The 25,256-nt window shown below is 31.9% G+C and overlaps 1 protein-coding gene across 3 annotated transcripts in view; it reads left to right on the forward strand.

Moving 5' to 3' along the window:
• The first annotated feature begins 2,315 nt into the window (after positions 1-2,315).
• Positions 2,316-25,256, forward strand: part of LOC118064500 (chymotrypsin-2-like) — a 57,270-nt gene continuing 34,329 nt past the window's right edge. The window contains exons 1-4 of one of the 3 annotated variants that reach the window (XM_035079144.1): positions 2,316-2,344; positions 2,431-2,598; positions 16,436-16,790; positions 16,876-17,011. In XM_035079144.1, coding sequence (XP_034935035.1) covers positions 16,774-16,790; positions 16,876-17,011 — 153 coding nt within the window. In that variant the 5' untranslated portion in view covers positions 2,316-2,344; positions 2,431-2,598; positions 16,436-16,773. Of the gene's footprint in view, positions 2,345-2,430; positions 2,599-15,904; positions 16,178-16,435; positions 16,791-16,875; positions 17,012-25,256 lie in introns of those variants that run through there. The other 2 variants (XM_035079143.1, XM_035079145.1) reach the window with 2 other exon arrangements.

Genomic DNA, 25,256 nt, shown 5'->3' on the forward strand with positions numbered 1-25,256 from the left:
ATGATCACATAAAAGCGAGTACAAGCAATATATAGATGTTACATAAGAACATCTGTTTTTAGAAATTATTACTTTCAAGTCTTCGCGCTGTTTGTAGAGCAATTCCCTTTGACCGTGGGCGAGACCTTTATCATTTCAATATATATTATAGCAAACATTCTATGTAAGAAAAATCATATTTTTTACTCTGACTGGAGGAGTCCAGAAGGGACATCCAAAAATTCATTGTCATTTTAACTTTTTATTAAGAAACGAAAAACATTACTTAAAGTGGATATAATAATCAAAAGCAATGCAATTTTCAGGGTGTGTAGGTTTACAAAGGAGACAAACGACTGATATCTTTGAAACACACATATATTATGATTCGATTAACATTAATATGAATGAGATCAACACATACATAGTATCTTATAATGCTTAATATATTTAAGCCATAAACTAAGCATCTCAAACAAGTTTTAAAACCCATAATGATTTTAGTAAGAATTGTATCCCAGAATATGGCAGCATTGCTCAACATAAAAACGTATACTGTGAACGAATAGCGATCAGTAGGGTCACCGACCCAATCAGCATCTGGAAATCCTACAACTGGTTAACATGATTTAGTATAGACAAGGCATAAATTATTGGTTCCAGCTAGATAACTTAATACGCTTTTCGTTTTAATAATATGCCATTTTTTTGGGAAACTTCTGAACTGAGCCAACCTGTCTAACGGTATGCAAGATTTTCATTTGAATCATCATTTGAGCCATTATTTGATTAATAAAATATCAGTTCAGATGGTGGAGCGACAATATTACGCTTGCTCATTACAAACTTTTCTATGATATCTAAGATTTAGTTTCTTCGATTGACAACTGTTGTATTTTTGATCTGACTTATCTCAAGTCCTAAACAAGACTCCGCTAACCCCAGATCCTTAACTCCGAACTTAGCTGCAAGTCCTTGCTTTATTTCTTCTATCCATTCTATACTTTTAAAGGCAATAAGTATTATCATCAACATAGAATGGTAGGAATAGTACATTATTATCTCGACTTGCTTGATAAGGACATGATTTACCTATAGTTAGAATTAACTTGAGACTCTTTAACTTGGTATCTATACCAAAGGAAGACCCATAGAAGCCCAGGGCAATAGGATTTTATGTCGCAGTAGAACGCTCAGTACTAACTGTGACCACAGATGTCGCAGCAGTCCAAATGAGTAGGCTGCAGATGAAGTGGCCAGCAGTCAATGACCAAACGTCAACCGAACCAGTTATGAGCCAGCATGTAGATGAATGTTTTAATTTTTAGGTAATTTAGATAGCAGACAAACAATGATAATATAGATAAGAAAATTCATTAAAGAAGCAACTAGGTAAGCCACTAATGAGGGTCCGGTTACATTTTCTAAATTCTTGACTGTTTCAAATCAAGATATCGCTTTTTAAAGAATGCAAATTTAGAATATATGATAATGGAACATAATTTTTCTATTTTTTAAAATTAACAACTTTTTCTATTATTAAGGTGAAAGCATAAAAATTGGCAGCATTATACAGAACAGTCTGATGTATAATTCTGTATAATTGAAAGCCGTGGATTGAGCCCTCGGGCAATTATGAGAGCGTCAATTTTAGAGAAAAAGGTACTTAAACCATGAAGTTTTTACCTTTTAGAATTGATATTTTAGATCATTCATGTTGGTCGGTAGAGGTCAAAATGTTCTCCTGAATGGTGTATATATGATAGCTATTTTTCTCCAACAAATGCATCTGTTTCGCGAGAAATGAATAAAAATACTATAGAGCTTTGCGTCAGAGAACTGTCTGACTCACCAATGAGGGCCTACTTCCATTCATTTTCTACTTTTTAGTTTTAATTTTTACAGAAGTGTTTCATCGTTCTAGCCGATTTCAATGGAAGTTTTCGTCGAGACACTTCAAATTGTGGTCGGACGATTGATTTTTGCAATTTTCCATTTCCATACCTGTCCATTTCACCAGGTCCTATAATTGTTCGCTACGTGATTAGTTATTTAAAAATAGTTCATTTGGTCCTACTGTTAACATCGGTTATCAATTATTTAGTTAATGTTATGTAGTAGTAGTCAATCAAACAATACTTATTGACTTTCTTTCCTATTTTTTTTTAATTTTCTGTTTGTTGTGTTACGTCTATAAATTGTAATCATCTTAAGCTGAATTAATATTTATTTTCTCTATTAGTCTCCTTAGTAGCCATTAGGAAACAGACTGTCGTCAGACTTACGTATGTTGCTGTCTTTTGGTTTCTTAACGTAAGATCGACGTTAGACGTCATATGCTGCTGCAAAAAGGAAGCAGACTTACGTAAAGCTGTCGATAATTCTGACGTCAGATCTTGACTTCTAGAACTATTTCTACTACAATAACATTTGTGTATGTTTTATTTAAAGAGAAATAAGTCTTGGATCGAACGATGTGGTAATTCCAACTTCGCAACCCTGGAGCTCAAAAAGTTGCGCATCCGCCAAATCTGTTCTACGCATTTTGAAGACAGTGATTTTAAACTTGGCCCTCGAAGATTGCTGTTTCCGGAATCTGTTCCAAAAATTGCAGACAATGTAAGTAATGCTGCACATATTACTCAAGGAAATATCAGTATTGATCCGCGGAAGAGTTTAATGAAGAAAATGCAGAATCGAGTCCGAAGGCTTCCAATCCATTAGTAAAAAAATATAAATCAATTATTACGCGTTAAAAAAGAAAATGCACTCTTGACATCGTCAAATTTCAAGATTGAAGAAATCTTAAACCAATTTTTCACTCAAATCAGCCAAACAATATTTTAATTTTGCTGCTCCCTGAATTTTTGCAAATAATAAGACGTTACTTAACAATATTGACGTTACTACTGGATTGAATCCTGCATTTTTCTCTCTTCTCCGTAATAAAGTCGAAAGTATGAGTGAACATGAACGTGAATGTGTTTTGATGTAGGATGAAATGGCCATAAAAGAATCGTTAGAATTTGATGTCAAAAAAGACTTTGTGCGCGGGTACGTAGATTTAGGTTCATTAGGTCGCATGAATAATATTGCAAAATTAACCTTAGTTTTTATGTAACGCGGATTAACTTCATCGTGGAGGCAACCGATAGCTTTTTTTGCGTAAAAATGTCAAAGGTGATATTTTAAAATCCCTTGTAAATAAATGCATTGAAAATGTATTTTCGGTCAGTTTAAAGATTAAATTCATGATATGCGAGCACAGACCAATTGCAGTGTGATTAAGTTATCAGGGATATCATTAGATAAATTTCAATATGAGTGGAATTATAAGAGAGGCTATGATAGACCTCATATGTGGAAGTGTTTCCGTAATTTATTATATATACACGATTTTATTTTAAATGGAAAAATTATTTCATGGGGTGCAATTGGTGAATTATTAAATATCGAATAATACAACGTCGCAAGAGCATGCCATAAATTAACTATTCGTCATCTGGATCCGGGCCCGATGGTAAAAATGAGTGTGAAATTAGCAACACACGTTTTCAGCTATATAGTAGCGTCAGGCTTGAAAGCTGGCTGTTGTATTGGCGAATTGAAGCATCCCGCATGTTAAGCGACCGTGGAATTTATTGAGAGAATGAATTGTATAATTGATTGTATGAATGCGACAAGTATATGTGATAATCACATGTATCGTGCCGGGTTATACAAATCGTGTGATTTCGTTGGAGGATACTTGATAAGTTCGTGTAAATAGCTTTCAAATTTATGTCTGGGTAACGCTGCCAAAGCTCCTTCTTTTTTTTACCAATATGATAATCACCATTTATAGTATCTTCCAAGAAGATAAAAATGAATAGTTGCTAAAAAATACAGATATTGATACGCCAATGGATGTATTGTAGCTCATAGTGATGTAATTTATTCCGATATGCTTTGCGATAATGAAGCCTTTAATGATACGAAAAAGATTTTACAGATTGATTAGGACTTTCATTACATTTGTGTGCTATACAATACGTTGCGGGGTATCTTGCTTATCGCCTGTATAGACAGCAAAAGCGTGAATTAGGAGTAATAAAAAATAATAACATGACTCGGTACTAAAAGGGCAAATCAGTTTACGGAGTTGAGCATGATTCTCCAAAAAATATCGAGCTGAATGCACTTTATACAGTTGAAGATGATTCAACATTATCTGAAATTAATAAGGACAATAAGAACAAGTGTGGTTGTACAGTTCGTCTAATTCGAGACAACAGCAATCTAGAGGTAGCATCAGAAATTCTGATGAACTAGAGCGATGAAACACTTCTGTAAAAATTAAAACTAAAAAGTAGAAAATGAATGGAAGTAGGCCCTCATTGGTGAGTCAGACAGTTCTCTGACGCAAAGCTCTATAGTATTTTTATTCATTTCTCGCGAAACAGATGCATTTGTTGGAGAAAAATAGCTATCATATATACACCATTCAGGAGAACATTTTGACCTCTACCGACCAACATGAATGATCTAAAATATCAATTCTAAAAGGTAAAAACTTCATGGTTTAAGTACCTTTTTCTCTAAAATTGACGCTCTCATAATTGCCCGAGGGCTCAATCCACGGCTTTCAATTATACAGAATTATACATCAGACTGTTCTGTATAATGCTGCCAATTTTTATGCTTTCACCTTAATAATAGAAAAAGTTGTTAATTTTAAAAAATAGAAAAATTATGTTCCATTATCATATATTCTAAATTTGCATTCTTTAAAAAGCGATATCTTGATTTGAAACAGTCAAGAATTTAGAAAATGTAACCGGACCCTCATTAGTGGCTTACCTAGTTGCTTCTTTAATGAATTTTCTTATCTATATTATCATTGTTTGTCTGCTATCTAAATTACCTAAAAATTAAAACATTCATCTACATGCTGGCTCATAACTGGTTCGGTTGACGTTTGGTCATTGACTGCTGGCCACTTCATCTGCAGCCTACTCATTTGGACTGCTGCGACATCTGTGGTCACAGTTAGTACTGAGCGTTCTACTGCGACATAAAATCCTATTGCCCTGGGCTTCTATGGGTCTTCCTTTGGTATAGATACCAAGTTAAAGAGTCTCAAGTTAATTCTAACTATAGGTAAATCATGTCCTTATCAAGCAAGTCGAGATAATAATGTACTATTCCTACCATTCTATGTTGATGATAATACTTATTGCCTTTAAAAGTATAGAATGGATAGAAGAAATAAAGCAAGGACTTGCAGCTAAGTTCGGAGTTAAGGATCTGGGGTTAGCGGAGTCTTGTTTAGGACTTGAGATAAGTCAGATCAAAAATACAACAGTTGTCAATCGAAGAAACTAAATCTTAGATATCATAGAAAAGTTTGTAATGAGCAAGCGTAATATTGTCGCTCCACCATCTGAACTGATATTTTATTAATCAAATAATGGCTCAAATGATGATTCAAATGAAAATCTTGCATACCGTTAGACAGGTTGGCTCAGTTCAGAAGTTTCCCAAAAAAATGGCATATTATTAAAACGAAAAGCGTATTAAGTTATCTAGCTGGAACCAATAATTTATGCCTTGTCTATACTAAATCATGTTAACCAGTTGTAGGATTTCCAGATGCTGATTGGGTCGGTGACCCTACTGATCGCTATTCGTTCACAGTATACGTTTTTATGTTGAGCAATGCTGCCATATTCTGGGATACAATTCTTACTAAAATCATTATGGGTTTTAAAACTTGTTTGAGATGCTTAGTTTATGGCTTAAATATATTAAGCATTATAAGATACTATGTATGTGTTGATCTCATTCATATTAATGTTAATCGAATCATAATATATGTGTGTTTCAAAGATATCAGTCGTTTGTCTCCTTTGTAAACCTACACACCCTGAAAATTGCATTGCTTTTGATTATTATATCCACTTTAAGTAATGTTTTTCGTTTCTTAATAAAAAGTTAAAATGACAATGAATTTTTGGATGTCCCTCTCCAGCCTCTACTTCTACTTCGTCTGGCGCTAACAGAAGGACATCCGAACCTAAGACTACTGTCTCTATTGCTGTTATATGTGCTGATGCTCACCTTGTGCAATCAGCTGTTGCTGCCAAACGCAAGCTCGGCAGGTTGTCCTCATTCATGCTCAACTGCGCAAAAATACCACCGGATGCCATCCCGATGTCTTCTCGAGACTTCGAGGTCTCAGTTAATGAGCTGCTGCCCTCCAGGACGTTTCAGTTACTTGGGAAAGCGAAGGCTACTCTTAAGCAGATTGGCTTTAATTATGTATGGGTAAAAAACTCCATTGTCTGCGCCAAGTTCAAGAGTGAGGATATCACACATGTCATAAACAGCCATGATGACATTGCTAGGTTGGCAACGATATACTCATCATCTACCAGTGACTAACTCATATGGCTTCACCCTAACTTACTCTTCATGCCCTTGTCTAGAAAACCTCTAGAAACGCAACCTAATCAGCAATCTTCAGCAGTTCTTAGATGACCATACTACCTATCTCTACATCTACTTTTATATTGCACACACTGAAATTCGGCCCTGTGTGATATCTTTCAATGTACTTATTTTGAAGGCAAATATCTGTGACTTCACTTAGCTGTCTTATTATATAATCGTTTATTGTCTGCATCTATAACTATTTTACTGTCTCATGTAACTTTTTGTTTGATCATCTCTCAATTTTTTTTGAAGAAACTCAATATGGTACGGCCCAATAGACACTCTCAAGAATACTACGTCACATTTTTTGTAAAACAATATACATATGATACGAATCAATTCAATATTGTAATTAAAACAACTCATATCTTGGAAATAAATGCGTTTGGACTATTCAAATATGTATCAATTTTTTTTACATTTATTTATGTCTAGCGGCTGTTATAACAGAAAATATTTCAACTATTATTAACTTCCCAGTGGGAAGTTGTCGTAATGGGTCCGATTTCGCGAATCCCGAATTTTGACATATCTCCACGTTTTAAGGTCTCCAGAGTCGAATACGATCGTTTTCCAGTGGACGTCTGTGTGTGTGGATGTGCGTATGTACGTATTTGCGTTTGGAATTATTTTTCGCCCCGATTATTTCGAGAACAAAAAATGATATCGACGTGGAACCAATTGCATTTGACACGTAATTGCGCAACTTAGAACTAATTAGGTTTCCAACAAAATTGGTCTAGCCATTTTTTTTGCGGAACCAAAAAACTAGCAAAAATAGAAAACGACCTGGATTTTGTAATTTATAAATTATACCATTTTTTAGACAAAATTTCAAAATCTTTTAAAAAATATGAATATTTAATGATAAGAATACTTGTATGACAATATGATGACAATATTTCATCGAAAAAAAAAATTTCAAAAAACACAATCAGCAATGAAAGAATTTTAAACTCGAATCAGTTTACTTCTAACGCACAATTTTTTCTTTTACTGAAATGAAGTAACTAACCATATCAAATAAATAAAAACACACTTATTCGTTTATAACAATTCCATTTGTTATAACGAATGGAAACGGGTTCTATTCGAGGTGTTTTTTCATTTCTTCCACTGGGAAGTTGGTCGCGTGGACCTTTCAGGTCGCACCCAGACCACTGCAGAGCACTGATATTTATAATTATTAAAACTTTCAATTACGGAGTGTCGTTGTTCAGTGTGTATTCAGATTTTTAAAGCAAAAGATTTGTTGAAATACTTCAAAATTAGTCATAAAAATGATCCGAATGTAGCATATTGATGTATACAAAATAATTGTGGTCGAATGTATTCACTATTCATTAAAATGTCATCAAAATCTTATTGAATATGTAGAAAATAGTGCTGTCGAAAATGAAAAATTTGATGAAGACATGATCGAAATTATACGAAATAATAGAAGTGAAGATTATCACAATGGCGTTTCAAAACCTAGTTGTAATAAACCTAAATAACGAAACTTGTATGATAACATCATAAATGATAAAATTTGCACAATGATCCAACATTGGCGCTTTCAAAAGCAGAAAATATTATAAAAAGATTTTATGATCTCGTTGACAACAGCTTACTTATTTCATTAAATAAATTTATCGATAGTTACATTAATAATTCGAGTATAAACGAGAAATTTTCGTGTGAATTTTAACGAATTTGATAAAATTTTTCTGATAAAATGAGTGAGCATGAAATAGTCTGTGAATTAGAAAAACAAAATTATTATTTTAAGCCTCAAAGATTCGTATTTCAACGTTATCCAAATATCATATCAATAAAAAAATTTCGTTCTGGAGGATCTTTAGCTTCATTACCTTTAGTGTTTAAGAAATTTTTTGAATTACCACAGGTCTATAAAAAAACAATTGATTACATAACTAAATTAAAAAATGATAGACAGGGATGAGGGGATCTTTAATAGAGAAAGTGAAAACGTGTGATTTATATAAAAACAATAACAAAATTTATTAAATGAAAATTATTGAAAAATTATAACAATAATTCAATTGTTACCAACAGATGATTGCTTTTACTGGTCGAGACGAATTACAATTAATTGGTCCTTAGTCGATGCTCCAGTCAGCGCAATTATTCACTACTACTTGAGAATTAATTTGAATATCAATTTAAAAATAATTTGACGATCAAATAAACTTCATACAAAAATTTACAAACTTTGAAATATTATCAATACAATGTTCAAGACAAAACAAGACTTACGATTTCAAGAAATGTTCCACGACGATCTGATCTCGATCTTACTTTTTCGACAACTGACTGATGCATCAAACCTTACGTATTTATTTAGCCGAATGTGACATAATTAGAAGTCCCTTGCTTCAGGCGCGCACAAGTCCCTTTGCATTGTTTTTTCCTTTTCTAGAAAGGCGAATGCTCTTCTTACGTCACGTACTCTTTTTTTAAAGTTTTATTGCTTTTCGCCACGTGGGTTTTCCAAAAGCAATAAAATATCTAAAAAATGATTTCCTCAACTATTCTTCGAAATCCTTTCTATTTTAACGAACTCTTAGGAAAACTCAAAAAGATAACTTGAGTAATAATCGTTAACCTCAATCCTTGAGTTTTATAGCTATTTATTTTTAGCTTCTCTTAAAATATATTTTAAATAATTATGGGAAATAATTAAAATACATTCAGACATTACAACTGTATGAAGATGAATTCGAGTGCGAAAATCCCCTTGGGTCACAAAACCGTCAATAAAATGACGGGAGTTTATGTTTCTATCCCATGTTTACCACCTAACATTCGCTTAAAACTAATTAACATCTTTTTTGTACAAATTTTCTTATTCTTCCGATAGAGAACAGTGTGAATCAGGAGATATATGTATATCAGGGAATGATAAGTCAATTTAATGAATTAGCTTCCAAGGGTATTACTATAAATATTTCAGGGAAATTAATGTAAACTTTCATTTAGCACTCATAACAGGTGACAATCTAGGCCTGAATGAAATTTTAGGATTTTAAACGTATTTTAATGTAGGTACAAATTTTTATAGATTCTGCAAAAGAGAACATAATACAAACCCTCATGGATATACATTACGTAACTGTATTATACGTACAATTAGAAATTATAATGAAGATATTCAATTGAATGATTGTCAACAAACAGGAATAAAAAAAAAGTGTCATGAACAATATCAGCCACTTTCATGTAATAGAAAGCCCATGCGTAAATCTGATGCATGGTGTTTTAGAGGGTGTAGCGCGATTTGAAGTGGAAATTATTTTAAATAAAATTATTCTAGAATATAAGATGATAACATTACATGACTTGAATGAAATATTGAATGACTATCATTTCGATCATCAATTCAATAAACCTCCATTTATAACGACATGTGACTTACAAACGACAAGTATTAAAAAGACAGCAGCATAAATGGAATGCTGAAGGCTGTGTGAAGTTGGCGGCCAAAGTGGGGAAAAAAATTTTTTAAAAATAGCAAATTATAGCAAAAAATGCGTACATTATTGTACCCTAACTATTTTTTTTGTACCTTTTTTGTTCGAAAAATATTCCGAAAAAACATGTTTTTTTGAAAAAAAAGCATTTTCTCAAAATTTTTTTGGCATTAAAAGGGTGCAAACGATTGTACCCTTAAAAAACTTGATTGTACCGTTAGAAAAATTCCAGAATAATTGACCAAGCGGTACATGATTAACAGAGAACAAGTTAACTGCATCGAAACTACGTGTCTATTGAAGAATACCGGATACATTGACCCGTTAATGACAGAAAGTAGGAAGAATATAGTTGTACCATATCTACGCACATGGAAGAATACTGTACTGTGTCTAAACAGTTTATTAATCATAGATATTGACTGAATCAGTCTAATCGCAATTAAACCATAATAATCGTGAAATTATTGATAACTCATTTTTGCTGGGGAAGTAGAAGGTTTAAATCTAGTACTGCATCATCTCCTACGGAACAGTAAAATTATGCTGCTTCAGAAAACTTTGTACAAACACCACGTTTCTCGAAAAAAGCCTTATCGCACATCGATAACAGAAAAAAAAGGAAATCAAAAACTTATTTCCTGAACAAAAGTACAAGTTTCAAATCCAATTTGTTTTGTCTACGACCAGCAACAAACATCCTACCATCTTGAGTACACTAGTACGAACGAACATACTCATCGACATAGCTCAGATGCAGTTAAATTGAAAAAAATTAGGACGATTGATGATAAATTGTTTATTTAAGAAGTGACAGGTTTATGCGTCGCACTTTCTTGTCTGCTAACAAAACTAACATTGTACCTCCTCTAAATAGCGAGTACAAACATAAATTCTCATTGAAAACGGCCGTTTTACACTTCCATAATAGAACAAAATGCAATCGTTGATAGCACATTTTCTGAATGAATGTGCACTATTCAGACAAATCTGTTTTTGTCTACTAACGATTACAAACGTTGTACGATTCAAAGGCAACTGGCACAAACATTAATACGTATCAAAATGGCCTGAAACGCAGTTCAACCGGGAGAAAGATAAAAACTGTTGACAATTGATTGTTTACTAAAAAGTATATACATAACGCCTTTCGCTTACACACCTACTAACAAAATTAAACATTGTACCTACTCCAAATAGCTAGTACAAACATTAATTGTCATTGAAACGGCCTAATTACACATCTATAATGAAAAAAAATGCAATTGTCGATAGCCCAGTTTCAGAATGAATGTGCACTATTTAGACGAAATTTTTTTTTCGTCTACTAACGATCACAATTATTGTACGATTTGGAGGCAACCTTATCACACCCCTATCAATTTTTTTTTTTCATAAAACAAAAATTTATTTTAATGATTTTTTTTTTGAGATTCAAATAGAGAAATGTTATTAAATATATAAATGAAATAGAAATCGCATATGAAAGTACACCATTTAAAATTGTATGTTACGGGAGATTCGAACTTATGACCTCTAGTTTCGTAGTAACGTCCGTCGCCTAAACCGACTCGGCTATCGGCTTATTGAGATATGTTTCACTATTTTCATTATTTGAGCGTATATATGTATATAGTTTTCTGAATTACTAATATCAATCATACATGCAATTCAAATAGGAAAATAATAAAGCACTTCATTACATAACTGAGAAAAATGTATGTATAAAAAATATTTCTTTCACAAATATAATATATTTGTATACAAGTTTATGCCAATACAGAAAATCAAAGTTGTATGAAAATAGTTTATTTATATTTAATGAGGGCAAAATATCTGAAAGTATTTTTGTTTTTAAAATGATTTAATTATAAAATTTGAAAAAAATATTGATAATTATTATTAGTCTTCATTGTGAAACTTACATATGTTAACATATGTTTCTAATAGTTTACTGATTTAAATAAGTCAATTTTCTATTAATATAACCATATATAATAATAATTACGCCAGAATGTAATTAGGCTGATTGAGAGTTTTTCTATAACAATTACGATAAGGTAATCACAGCAGCTACTGATCGGGATGAATAGGATTTTCCCTAGAAAAGTATTATATGTGTTGCAGCTTGGAAATAACTATGGAAGTTGAACCCTATCAGTTTTAAACTAGTAGTGAACTAGTCTAAAACTTGCTGTAGTACCTTATATATGAAAAAACTCTATTATGTTACTGATTCCCAACATCGCTAATAGGGATAACGTTGATGAATTTAGGCTTATCAATACATTACTTATAATTGAAGAAGTAGTAGAAGAAGTAGCAGAAAATCAATTATTAGAGTTTTTTGATAGAAATAACATTCTTGAAAGTCAACAGTGAGGATTCAGAAGCAAGCATTTGTGTGAACCTTACTTAATGATGTCTTAAGTAGATGGAGGAGGGTTTTTGATAAGGGTGGTATGGTTAGAGTTTTTTTTAATGATTTTGAAAAGGTATTCAATACGATTAATAGGAAGATTCTTCTAGAAAAAATGTTTAATTACGGTATAAGGGGTAATGTATTTAAATGATTTAGTTCATATCTTGAGAATAGGACTCAATAGACTAAAATTAATAATATGTTATCAGATAAGCAAAGAGTATTACATGGTGTACCTCTAGGGTCCATGTTAGGACGTTTGTTATTCATTTTGTATATCAATGATGTAATTGAGAAATCAAGATCTGATGGTTGTGAGTGCAGGTTGTTTGCTGATGATCTGATAATTTCTAAGAGTGATAGCTATGCTAACATTGAATCATATTCAAATAAAAGTCTAGTCGTGTTAAGTAAATAGATGAAACCAAATACTTCAATAACTAACATTAAGAAGACTGTGTTTATGTTAATATGTGATTATCGGCTACTAACAGTTACAAACATTTTACCATCTTGAGGCAACTGGTACAAACGCTCGTACTCATCGAAACAGCCTGAATGCTGTTCATTAAAAAAAAATATCAGAGCTATTGACAATTAATTGTTTCTGAAGGCATATAAAGTTTATGACCTGTATTCTCATATTTATCAACAAAATTAGACATTGTACCTTCTTAATGTAGTTGGTACAAACATAAATTCTCATTAAACCAGCTTTATTGCACTTTAATGACAAAAAAAAAAAACAACGACATCACATTTTTTGAACGGATGTGCACGATCCAAAATTAGTTTTGTATCGTCTACTAATCAATACAAACATTATACTATCTTGAGAAAACTGGTACAAACTTTCATAATCATCGACACAGCCTGAATGCAGTTTAATCGAAAAGAATTTTGGACTTATCAATAATTCATCGTTTTCAAATAATTATAGAGTTTATGCCTTGTATTTTTTCTTTCTACTAACAAAATCAAACATTGTACTGTCCTTAAGTAGTTGGTACACACTTAAATTCTCATAAAAACAGCTTTTTTGCACTTTTTTTTTCGAAAAAAAAACGTCTTCGATCGCTTATTATTTTAATGAAAGTGTACGTTCAAAATCAGTTTTGTATCCTCTACCAACAGTTACAGACATTATACAATCTTGAGACAACTGGTAGATACGTAGAGATGATCATAATCGGACTGATTACAAAAACTTCCCACTAGGAAGTTAAAAATAGTATTGAATTCGACTCTATGTGCATTATCGCTATGACATAAGTAGAATTCGAGAAAGTGCTACAACACTCTTAAAACAGCGTAGGAATACAGAAAATATGACATTCAGTTGAGAAATATATAAAGAATCAACGGAAACTCATCAATAATAAACATAAACTTCTTACTTACAATTGAATTAATAACGAATGTGCAGATGAAAAAAAAGAAATATTGGGTCAGAGTTTTATGACTAAAATAGTTAAGGCAGCCGTAAAGCTGCCGATAAGAGTGAATACTTAAAGCTACTGAATAACAGAAATTTTTTTTCCAATTTTCAGATCGATTGAAGTATCAAAGGATAAACTTTAATAATTTGAAAATTAAAAGTATCATCATCAGTACGATTCTCACATCTATTCGAACTCCAAGAAACGAATGTCCGCACTGTAAATCATAGTGTTTGAAGACGAAACACCACGATATTATACACCTTCGGGCTATGTTGATGAGTACGACTGTTCCTACCAGTATATTCATAATAGTACAAGATTGGTTACTGTTTGTAGATAGAAGAAAACTGATTCCCATCGTTCACATTCATTTAAAAAAGGTGCTAACATTAGTTTTTTCTTCCGTTATTTAAGCGTAATAAAGCTGTTTCAATGAGAATTCATGTTTGTACCAGCTATTTGGAGTAGGTACAATGTTAAATTTTGTTAGTAGACAAGGAAGTGCGAAGCATGAACCTGTCACTCATTAAATAACCAATTCATCATACGTCCTCATATGTTTTGATTGAACTGCATTTCAACTATGTCGATGAGTATGTTCGTTCGTACTAGTGTACTCAAGATGGTAGGATGTTTGTTGCTGGTCGTAGACAAAACAAAATTCATTTTAAATTTGTTCTTCTGTTTAGAAAAAAAACTTTCAATTTTTTTTTCCCTATCATTGACGTTCTTTTAGGCTTATTTTACGAAACATGGTATTTGTATACCATTTTTAATAGTCCATACAAACTATTTAGTATTGTTTAGTAATAGTTTGTATAAACCATTTAGAAACAGCACAATTCTAATGTTTCGTAGGAGATGATGCAGAACTAGATTTAAACCTTCTACTTCCCCAGCAAAAATGAGTTATCAATAATTTCACGATTATTATGGTTTAATTGCGATTAGACTGATTCAGTCAATATCTATGATTAATAAACTGTTTAGACACAGTACAGTATTCTTCCATGTGCGTAGATATGGTACAACTATATTCTTCCTACTTTCTGTCATTAACGGGTCAATGTATCCGGTATTCTTCAATAGACACGTAGTTTCGATGCAGTTAACTTGTTCTCTGTTAATCATGTACCGCTTGGTCAATTATTCTGGAATTTTTCTAACGGTACAATCAAGTTTTTTAAGGGTACAATCGTTTGCACCCTTTTAATGCCAAAAAAATTTTGAGAAAATGCTTTTTTTTCAAAAAAACATGTTTTTTCGGAATATTTTTCGAACAAAAAAGGTACAAAAAAAAATAGTTAGGGTACAATAATGTACGCATTTTTTGCTATAATTTGCTATTTTTTAAAAAATTTTTTCCCTACTTTGGCCGCCAACTTCACACAGCCAATGCTCAATCCTTCATTTAGGTGTATTAATTGGAAACTTAATAGAACCATTACCATGTTATCATCCTTTGTACTATTATGGGCAAATATATATTTATTTACGAAAAATACTATGTCTAACATTACAAACTAGTATTACACAAAATGATATTCGTCAAATGAAACAATTGATCAAGCAGCATCATAAATTGCAGTACTTGGTGTATGCGTTTTAAGTCTAAACTTTCTTCTTTAAAACAGTTTGCAACAATCAGTAGCAATAAGATAAATGTATGTAAAACAATTATAAGTAAGTAACAGCTCAGATTGAGTTATTTATTTATAAAAAATGAAAAATTCATTATTCTTTATAACTTTATAATTGGTAAACTAACATTGTGTGTTATTGGTCTTTTTACCCCTTAGGTCATTCGACCCTCAAAATTTTTATAATCATCTTATTGTATCTAAATGAATAGAATTCAATCATCCTGTAAAGGGGAACTTAATCATAATTCATAATTAAAATAAATAAGGCGAACGTGGGGTAAGTTTTTTGTAATAAACATTCATTTGAAATTTAAAAATTTTATTCCAAATTTAGCATTTTTCTTTTTATTTGAAGTCAATATATAGAGCAAAGAGCATGGTTACACTCTGTTAGATGCTAACCTTCTCCAAGTCCTGTAACAGCATAACTTCATGATGAATTTAATCATCATTACCATTCAAGAAATTATGAAGAATCATCGACTCAGTAATAATTTCTGTTAAGCCAGTGAAGGATGTTCTACCGTAACGATGACTTAGGTTGATGTTAAACGAAGTTGAGTATCATCTAACAGGGTGGGCACTCTCTCTCTCTGACGAGTCACTAGTCTAAAGCTTGCTCTAGCTACACCCTATAACGAAAATAAAAAAAATTGAAAATCTATCAAGCAAGTGAAACAAATTATTTGTTTAAGGCGGAGGATGTCGAAAACATTTTGCAAAACATTTATATTGAAATATTTTGTAAGCATAATTTTACAAAAATTTTTTATTATATTATCGAGTTCATTAAAATAAAAATAAATTTGAAGCTTATTAGTTATACTAGTTTAAAGAAAGAATTGTATTTCATATGTATGAAATCATAGATTTTATTATCATTATCTTTATAATTGAAAATTGATTATTGTATCAATCTATCATTATCGCAACTGCAGTAAGAATATTTTAATATATAATGCATTATTTTAATAGTTTATTTATATTTTAAATCGAATCTAGAGCCGCAATATGCTGTGTTGGAGCCATGCGTGGAAAAAAGGGTCGAATGATGGGCTGATCGTACGAAGAAACAGTGCAAATCCTGATCAAGTCGCAATATGCAAAGAAATTGCTCTTGTCATTTCAAAATAGATGAATTTTATTAATTCGAACCCAAAGAATGCTGAAGTCATCCATTTTAATTTCATACTAATCATTGAGTCTAATTGAAACCACAATTGCAGTTTTAGTACACCCATATCAAGCAGCGAAACTAACACCTTCTTGGTTCTTTATTGAAATCATGCCGAGTTCTCATGAGGATATTTTTGGGTATACTAAAAGCAAAATTATTTTAAATGCAGCTGAAGAGTTGGTAAGGAATGCCAGTTAAAATAGCCGACTTTCTTTGTACAGAACTCATGCTGGATGGCTGTTAATTAGAGATATTATGATTTTAGGAACTGCTGCTGTCGGAAGGGCTATTTCCTAGGCTGCATCTGTTATGGAGAAAATTTTCCAAGATCTAACAAAGAACTAGAGAGTGAAAAAGCTCGTGAGGATGCTTTTACTTGGCAAGTTAAATTAGAAAGACGTGTAAGAGCACTCTCAGCTATGCATAGCTTTTTATTGTACTGTCTTGAACTTATTAATGATAATATTATTCGAGTTGATTACTATTTCCATAGTCTAGTAACCGTAAATTTGAGCCCTATGCAATCGTTCATTAATTATAGAATGATAATAAAAAATTTCTGGTTATATATTCTTGTAGGGGATGATGAGGAGAGTATTTGTGCAAATTTTTATTACTCGGAAACAATAAGTACTATTGTTTATCGAATGTCAAAGTTTGGCAAATTGCGTTCCACCTTTCGTCGCTTACGTAGCGAGAACGAAAAAAAAAATGGAAAAAAAGTTAACATCTTTTTTGTAAAGAATCGAATTCTCTACAGAAAAAGCCACGAGAGCACCTTCTATCGTGGACAGGTGAAAAGGTACAGCGCCATGAAGGCATGCTAAAAATCGAGCATCTTGGGCGCTCTGGCAGAATATGCCGTTAAGCGTCTTTTTAATTAACATTAAAAAAAAAATATTTCCAACATCTGGAAAAATTCTGGAATGTTTTGAATCGTTTTCTGAATATTTCCCAATCAAAATTAAAGAAAAAGATGAATTTCTCAATTTTTTATAGTATCTGAAGCGTCTTCTTTTTTTTTTTCATGAACTTTGCACCCTTATATTTTTTTTGTTTATGGGCACATTTTATAGCCAATTTAGAAGCAGATAGGATTTTTCCCGCTCTATAAAATGGCCATCTCAGTTTTCGAAAAAAAATTTTTTTTTAATACTGAAAAGAATCCAAATGTTGTTTTTGGATTCTTTCACCCTTATTTCAGGGGTGAAGTTCCTTTTCAATATGCAAATTATCTACAGAAAAGTTTCATATCTTTACGTAAAAAGTATGAAACAATTTAAAAAAAATTTTTTCTTTTGCATTTGTTATAGATAAATTTTATAAACAAATGCGTAATTTTTAATTATTTGAAATTTTTTTGATTTCAATTCGAAAGTTTTTTAAAAACAATTATCAACAAAATGTTAGATTCATTAAAAATTGATTTGTAGTATGTTAATTTTCAATCGTTTGTAAAAAAAATACTCCCAATAACAATTATGGTTATTGAACAATTTATTTTTCAATAATAAACGATGCTCTTTTTATGATGCATCTGAAAAAATTATAATATTTTTTTTTAATTTTTGTTTAAACATTTTTTTTTGTTATTAACAATTTTCTTTGGTTAATGTATTTTTTACAGTTACTCAATCATTATTGCAAACTATCTGTCACTTCTTTATGTTTTAAAAAAAATTTTTTGTAATTACTTATTAGTAATTATAATAAATTTTTCGAAATTTTTTTAATTTTTTTGAATTGGTAAATCATTTTTTATAGTTTTTCATGGAAAAAATGAATTCTACGTACTTCTCTCAGGCGATTTGGTACATTGTACGTCTTTTTTCAACAATTTTTCCTCAATCTAGAGTATTTTTACGTTTTTCAAATATTTAATTCTACACGTTGCAACAGTTATTGCTAACGTGACCTTCCGCACTAGAAGACCCCGCCCCTTTACAATTGAAACGTGTAGAATTAAATTTTCAAATGGTATAAGATGTCACATATTTTTAGTTATATAGTTAGAATAAGTACTTTAGGATATTTTTGAGTTAGTTTTTTGTAGATTCTCGTGAAGAGAACATCATGAGGAAATTCTTGGATGATTACCTTCCTATAGTCCTCATTAAAATAAAGACTCCTTTAAAATTTAGATATCAACAATCTAAATATTTTTTTAGTTACCTATTTCCCACTATCACCCTATGGTTATATTCTTGAAGTTGACCTGGAATATCCCGAAAGGTTGTATTATCAACATAAAGATTTACCGCTTTGTACTGAGCATTTTCAAGCACCTGACTCAAAGCAACTAATGACAACTTTATATAATAAAAAAAGTATGTTCTCCATTACAGAAATTTACAGCAATGTACATCGTTAAGATTAATTACAGCGAAATTCATAGAGTATTCGAATTTAAGCAATCTCAATGGATGAAACCATATATAGATTTACATACAAATGAAAGAAAAGAGGCAAAAAATGATTTTAAAGAAAAAATTTTTCAAATTAATGAATAATGCTGTGTATAATGTGCGGAAACATAGAGGGACGGCGGAGGTTGTACAGAAATTTGTGACTATCCTGTGCCACTATTGTGTGAGATGGATTTACAGGATCTACGCGCAAGATCTAGCGTAGAGAGTAAGTAAGAAAGTAGAGAGTAGACAAAAGAAGATGAAAGTGAGTAGATATACAAGGAGAGTTCTAGATCCACCTGTAATACCAGCTGAGGTGAAAAGTGGGTTCTGATCCGCACTAATTACCAACCGCGGTAACTTTTGGTGGTGAGTTATCGACTTAGCGATCGCGATAAGTTATCGACAGCGATTTTTACCGATCCTGATTGGTGATAAATTATCTTTAGCGATAATACCGATCTCGATTAGCGGTAAATTATCTTTAGCGATAATACCGATCTCGATTGGTGGTAAGTTATCGCCAGCTATAATACCGATCTCGATTGGTGGTAAGTTATCGCCAGCTATAATACCGATCCTTGATTGGCTATCATTCTTCTTAATTTGTAATACTGATTTTTTTAGGAAATTAATGAAAACGATGTTGTATACACAATTTTTTTATAACAAAAAAAAAACTACATTTGATTAATATATCTATAGTCTATTATTCGATCATGTAAGATTAAACAATAAGCTGATATGTTAGCAGGAAAAGCTTTTGATGATTCGAACTCCAGTCGAACATTAACTGATCCTGATTTTAAGGATACATTTTGTTTAGAACAATCGATTACTACAAGTGGTGCTATTTCAATAAATTGTCTTTTCGTGAGCAGAGGTTCTGTTCCTTTATTATAATATGTTGTTTGAAAATCTTCATACATATCATATGATAAGGCAAATTGATCGGACTTATGTCAATTTTCATGTTACCATATGGATAGCATTGTGAATTGAGGAAAAGTTTTACATCCCTTAAATCACAATGTTCGAAATGACTTGCATCGTGGCTTTTACAGTTAAATTGATGTGTTTACGACCCATACGTGTTTGGTTGTGTTCGACAGCATTGGATATTCATATAATTCCCATGATCTGAAACTCACTGAAATCGATGGGTCTTTTGCAATGTAACTTAATGATTCCACTTTTTTTATGTCTGCAACAGTGACATAAGGAATTATCCATCCAATTTTTATAAGCGTGATCGTTTCTTCAGGTGCCGTTGCAGCTTGTACAATTGCATTGAGATCGGTATTTGAACGAGTAAGTATTAATTCATGTTTGGCATTGACAATTATGCGATGATAATCTTCAGCAAATTCCAATAGCATATGTAACGGTATCGAAACATCAAAGTATCTATTATCATTAAATAATCTTTCATTATCAGTTACCCAACCTGCATTATCTAAATAATTTTTTTGACCTGGATGAAGAAATAGATATCCCTTCATGAGACTTGTAAGACCAACATTTTTATTTCGATCAATTTCAACACCATTCAATTCATATCGTATTTCTTCAAATAAATAGCATACGGCCATATTAACGAATCTTGATGTTACTGCTACTGCATTTTCGATAGATTTTGTAAATTTCCCCATAATATGAAGGGAACTTTTGCTTGGCAACAGACATAAATCTTAATGTTGAACTGAGATATGTATCTCATCATTATTATTATATGTTGTAGATGCATATGGTTGATGAGCATGCGAGCATGCACTTCAATGTGTGCAATAGACTCATCAAATATGACACCTTTGCTTATTGCTAATTTTTCTTCTTCCATGGTAAAAGACATGCATGACAGTACACTTTCACTTTAATTTCATTGCACTTTTGCGTATCTTTAGTCCCAGACTTTGTAGAAATAATCGATTTTGATAAGGTAATCGTTTGAGTTTTCTTCGATGACTGATGGGATTTAGGCATGATATGTTAGTTTTATAGCTTCCCCCTACTATTGGTTTATAAACAATCCCGATCACCTGACTGATTTCAAATGCAAACGTATTGTTACAGTTTCACGACATAAATTTACGAATTGACCGTCTTGATCAACAATGCACAGTTGTAAATTATGTATTGTTTGTACGGTGATTGGAAGATAAATGACGTTTTATGGAACTTCAATGATCTTATATCCTCGTGGAACTGATGGAAAAAATTCATAAATTGTATGTACCAACTGATTATTCATGTATGCTCCTGTCGTAATATTACATTCGATCCTTAATGCATTAATTTTCAAGATAGACACTGGTAAATCTGATGTGTGAGTCAATTTTGGTGAAATAAGTCGTGGACTAAAGCCCAACAAACTACCAATAGAATCATGCGGTTTGAAATTTATTGTTGCATTTTCACTGTAAACTTCACTGTGTAGTTCATTATTATTGGGCTTAATAGAAATCGATAATTGAGTATCAGCTTTTTTTAAATAATTTTCAATGTCTTCAATTTCATAGCTTCCTGTGGGTATTTCAATACTTTTATCTTCACCATTGAGTGTATAATAAAATTTATTATTGCCGTTATCAATATTTGGAATGGAATTGAGGGTTAACAATTCTACTAGTCCTAGGTTATATTTTTTAGATAATGATAATTCAATTGGTGGAAAATAAAACGCTTCTTGAGTGGACGTTTGTCCAGATAATGATAACGTGAGTGAATCATCCATGACTGATACTTATTGGAAAGTGCATATTACTTTTATACTTTTCTACGTTAAAATTTAAAACGCAAGTGTCCGCAATTATCTGTACTGTAATCTTGATGTTTTTCATGATTGTACAGTATTTTATCAACATTAAGATACTCATAAGCTCATGTGGTGGCTGCAAATTGCCAAAACTGTCATAATATATGACTTTATTACCACGTTTTTTATATGCCACCCAATGTGTTCCAGGTCCAGTTTTATCATCGAGATTAATAATTGCTGATTCATTTTTTCACGGTGTAGAATTTGGAAGATCATTTCGCATAAAAATACCACGGAAAAAGGGTATTTTCATGATTTTTGCATATTTTTCAAGTTCAATATCAGTCAGTGCACGATGGGGTAAATTTGAAAGTTTTTTTTTTTGCCGGTTTTAAGTACAATCCTAATCCTCTCTTGTGCGGTTTTAGACGCAGACCTTTATCCAAAGCTATTGCTTCCATTTTCTCGTTATGTCGTTTAGCTTCTTCTAATTGACGTTTGGCGTCTCTAGCATCATTAATTGCTTTTGCAATGCCAGCAGCGCCACCTGCTACAGCACCAACTGCACTTAAGCCTGCAAATAGAGGTATAAGAGGTAAAATACCTCCCAGTTCTTGCGGCATTGGTATAATACGTGGAACTTTGATTTTTTTCTTTCCACCAGCATCGCGAACAGTCTTTCGTGCAGCAACTAATACAAATTTAATAGGATCTGAGCTGGAATTTAACATAAGCTTTGCTGAATTAACAACTTTTTGCAAATGTTAAACTTCCGTGTCCTTTTTGTTTTTCTCTTTCAAACCCATTCCTCATTTCGATTTAACTTTCATGACGTTAGAAATTCCTAAAGGAGCAATTCGTTCAGCAATATCTACGTCTCTCGCGAAAACACGTTTCAAAGATTTTTCAGCAAGTATTTTATCAGCTGCGTTTCTAGCTTCAATGTTATCTCGATTTTGCAAATATGCAATGTCGTGTTCTTTACAAGCAGCATCCAATGGATTGATTCCTGGATCTTCACATGCTAATCTCTCCTTTAATTTAGTTCCCGGACCACAATAATGATATCCGGGTATATGAAGTTCGAATGGCAATTTGTTTATAAGTGTGTTAACAATACCAGCACCTCGTTTTTTGATACGTCTTTGCACTATTATTGTTCAAGAACGACTAACTCGACACCTATGAAGGATGTAAATTTATAGCTAAAATGTCATTCTAGGTCAAGATGAAGTTCAATCAACAAGACATTGAGTTGCCTGTAATTATCTTTGACCTATTACGAGACACAAATATCAAACGTCACGGACGACTTTTACTAGTGTCCGTGGTGTTATTTGTGGTCCATCAAATTGTGAAAAAACAAATACTCTTTGAGCACTTATTGTACATCCAAATGGCCTACAATTTGAAAGTATTTATTTGTATTCAAAATCATTCAACCAACCTAAATATCAGTTTTTAAAAAAAATAATTGAACCAATTAAGGTATTAAATTTTATGCTTTTAATGAATATGAAGAAGTGGTAAAACCGGATGAAGCAAAATCCAACTCAATTATGATTTTCGATGACGTAGCATGCGAAAAACAAGATAATATGCGAACCTATTTTTGTATGGGACGACATAGAGATATTGACTGCTTCTATCTTTGTCAAACTTATGCACGAATTCCTAAACATTTGGTGCGTGACAATACGAACTTTCTTGTACTTTTCAGGCAAGATGACATGAATCTAAAACACATTTACGATGATCATGTAATACTGACATGATTTTTTTCGTAAATCTGTATTTAGATCTACATACTTCTTCATCCATGGTGATTGATTAAATTTAAGGATTCTATGGATTTTGGTTACAATTATTCCTAAATCGAGACATTGTTTAAAATTTCTGTAGTAAATTACATATTCAAGTTTAGGTAATAATGGCGTCATAAGTTTGCTACTATTGCTGTTTGGAGATTTGTGGTGTTCAAGACACAATGGCAAGTTTTTATGATGCTCGTGTAAGATTTGTGGAAACGCTAAATCAACCTCGAAAATGTAACTAATTGAAGAATCCTTGGAGATATTTTTAATTATCTCATAGATATTAGAAATATTGATGTCATCTCCCACCCATTCAAATGATCCAGTCGGTAGATACTCACTCATTGCTGAGCCATACAAATTATTTACATCGAAATACATGAAATGTGATACATTGTCATTGGGGTTATGATCATTACACATATACGGGTTATCGCTTTTGCATATCTATTTGAACACTGTGCCATTCCTCCTCTAATACCTTTTTCTATGAAATTGAGCATTTCTACATTGTCCAAGAGTTCGAGTTCAATTTTTGTATATTTCAACATAACATCAAAGTTAATCCAGGTGCATTGTAGTAATGTAACGGATCGAACTCATAAGTGTAGAGACAACTTTGTCTAAAATTTTGAAAAAATGTCTGCTTACCGAAGAACGTATGTTTTTAAATATAAAGCTGAATATTCACCGAAGGTGTTTAGTTGAAATTGATCCCAAACGTGGTGTGCATGTTGGTAATCGTCATCGGAAATGTCCGAATCGTTGAGTTTCGAATAGAATTTTGATTTGTCAGGTAGTTGTCGTTCAAGTTTTTTTCAACTGTCAATAATTCATATGGGAAAACACAATGTGTACAAATTTTACGTGCATCATGGAAATAATATTGGATGTTCTAAGTTTGAAGCAGCCAAATAATCGGTTTCTAGTGAAAGAATAGGCGGCTTTTCCAATCCAAAAAAATTGGTCTGAGCACACTTTGTCTGTGCTAACACAACGAACTTCCCATTAGTAATTGTTTATAACAAATTTAAATAGTTATAATCAATGTTTGTTGAAAGCATCCAAATCCATGTGATGAACACATTACTTATTCAATTAATACAATTTTTAATTGTTTATACCAAATCCATATTGTTATAAACAATACGTAATTGTTAAAAGTCTATCTCATCATTAATCATATTACTTCGTTGAAAACATTTGAGTCCGTGTGATATACGCATCAGTTAATCGATAAATACAATTTTCAATTGTTTATAACAAATTCATATCGTTATAAACAATGCGTAATTGTTGAGAGTCATATTTGGTTGTGAACAATTATGTCTAGTGAATATCAACTCAATTTTCGAATAAAATTGTTATTGTTTGGCTTAAAAGTATTTTAAATAACTTATTAAAAAAAACGGCTCGATCGAATTCGTCCAAATTTCTTTCGGATCTCCTTTATATTAATATCTTTCGAATTAATTTTGGGTGTAGTGTATATCTCAATCCGTTCTTGAAATATTGGAAAACAAAAAAATGCTGACGTCCGTACATACATACATACATACACACACACACACATCATTCTAAAAATATGTCAGTATGTTTTCAAATATCTTGAAACGTGAAGATATGATGAAAATTTAAATTTCATAGAAACTTCTATACATTCTCC

Source organism: Chelonus insularis, unplaced genomic scaffold (assembly GCF_013357705.1).
Source record: "Chelonus insularis isolate UGA/USDA-ARS -01 unplaced genomic scaffold, ASM1335770v1 contig_21_pilon, whole genome shotgun sequence".
In the NCBI taxonomy this organism is placed as follows: Eukaryota; Metazoa; Arthropoda; class Insecta; order Hymenoptera; family Braconidae; genus Chelonus; species Chelonus insularis.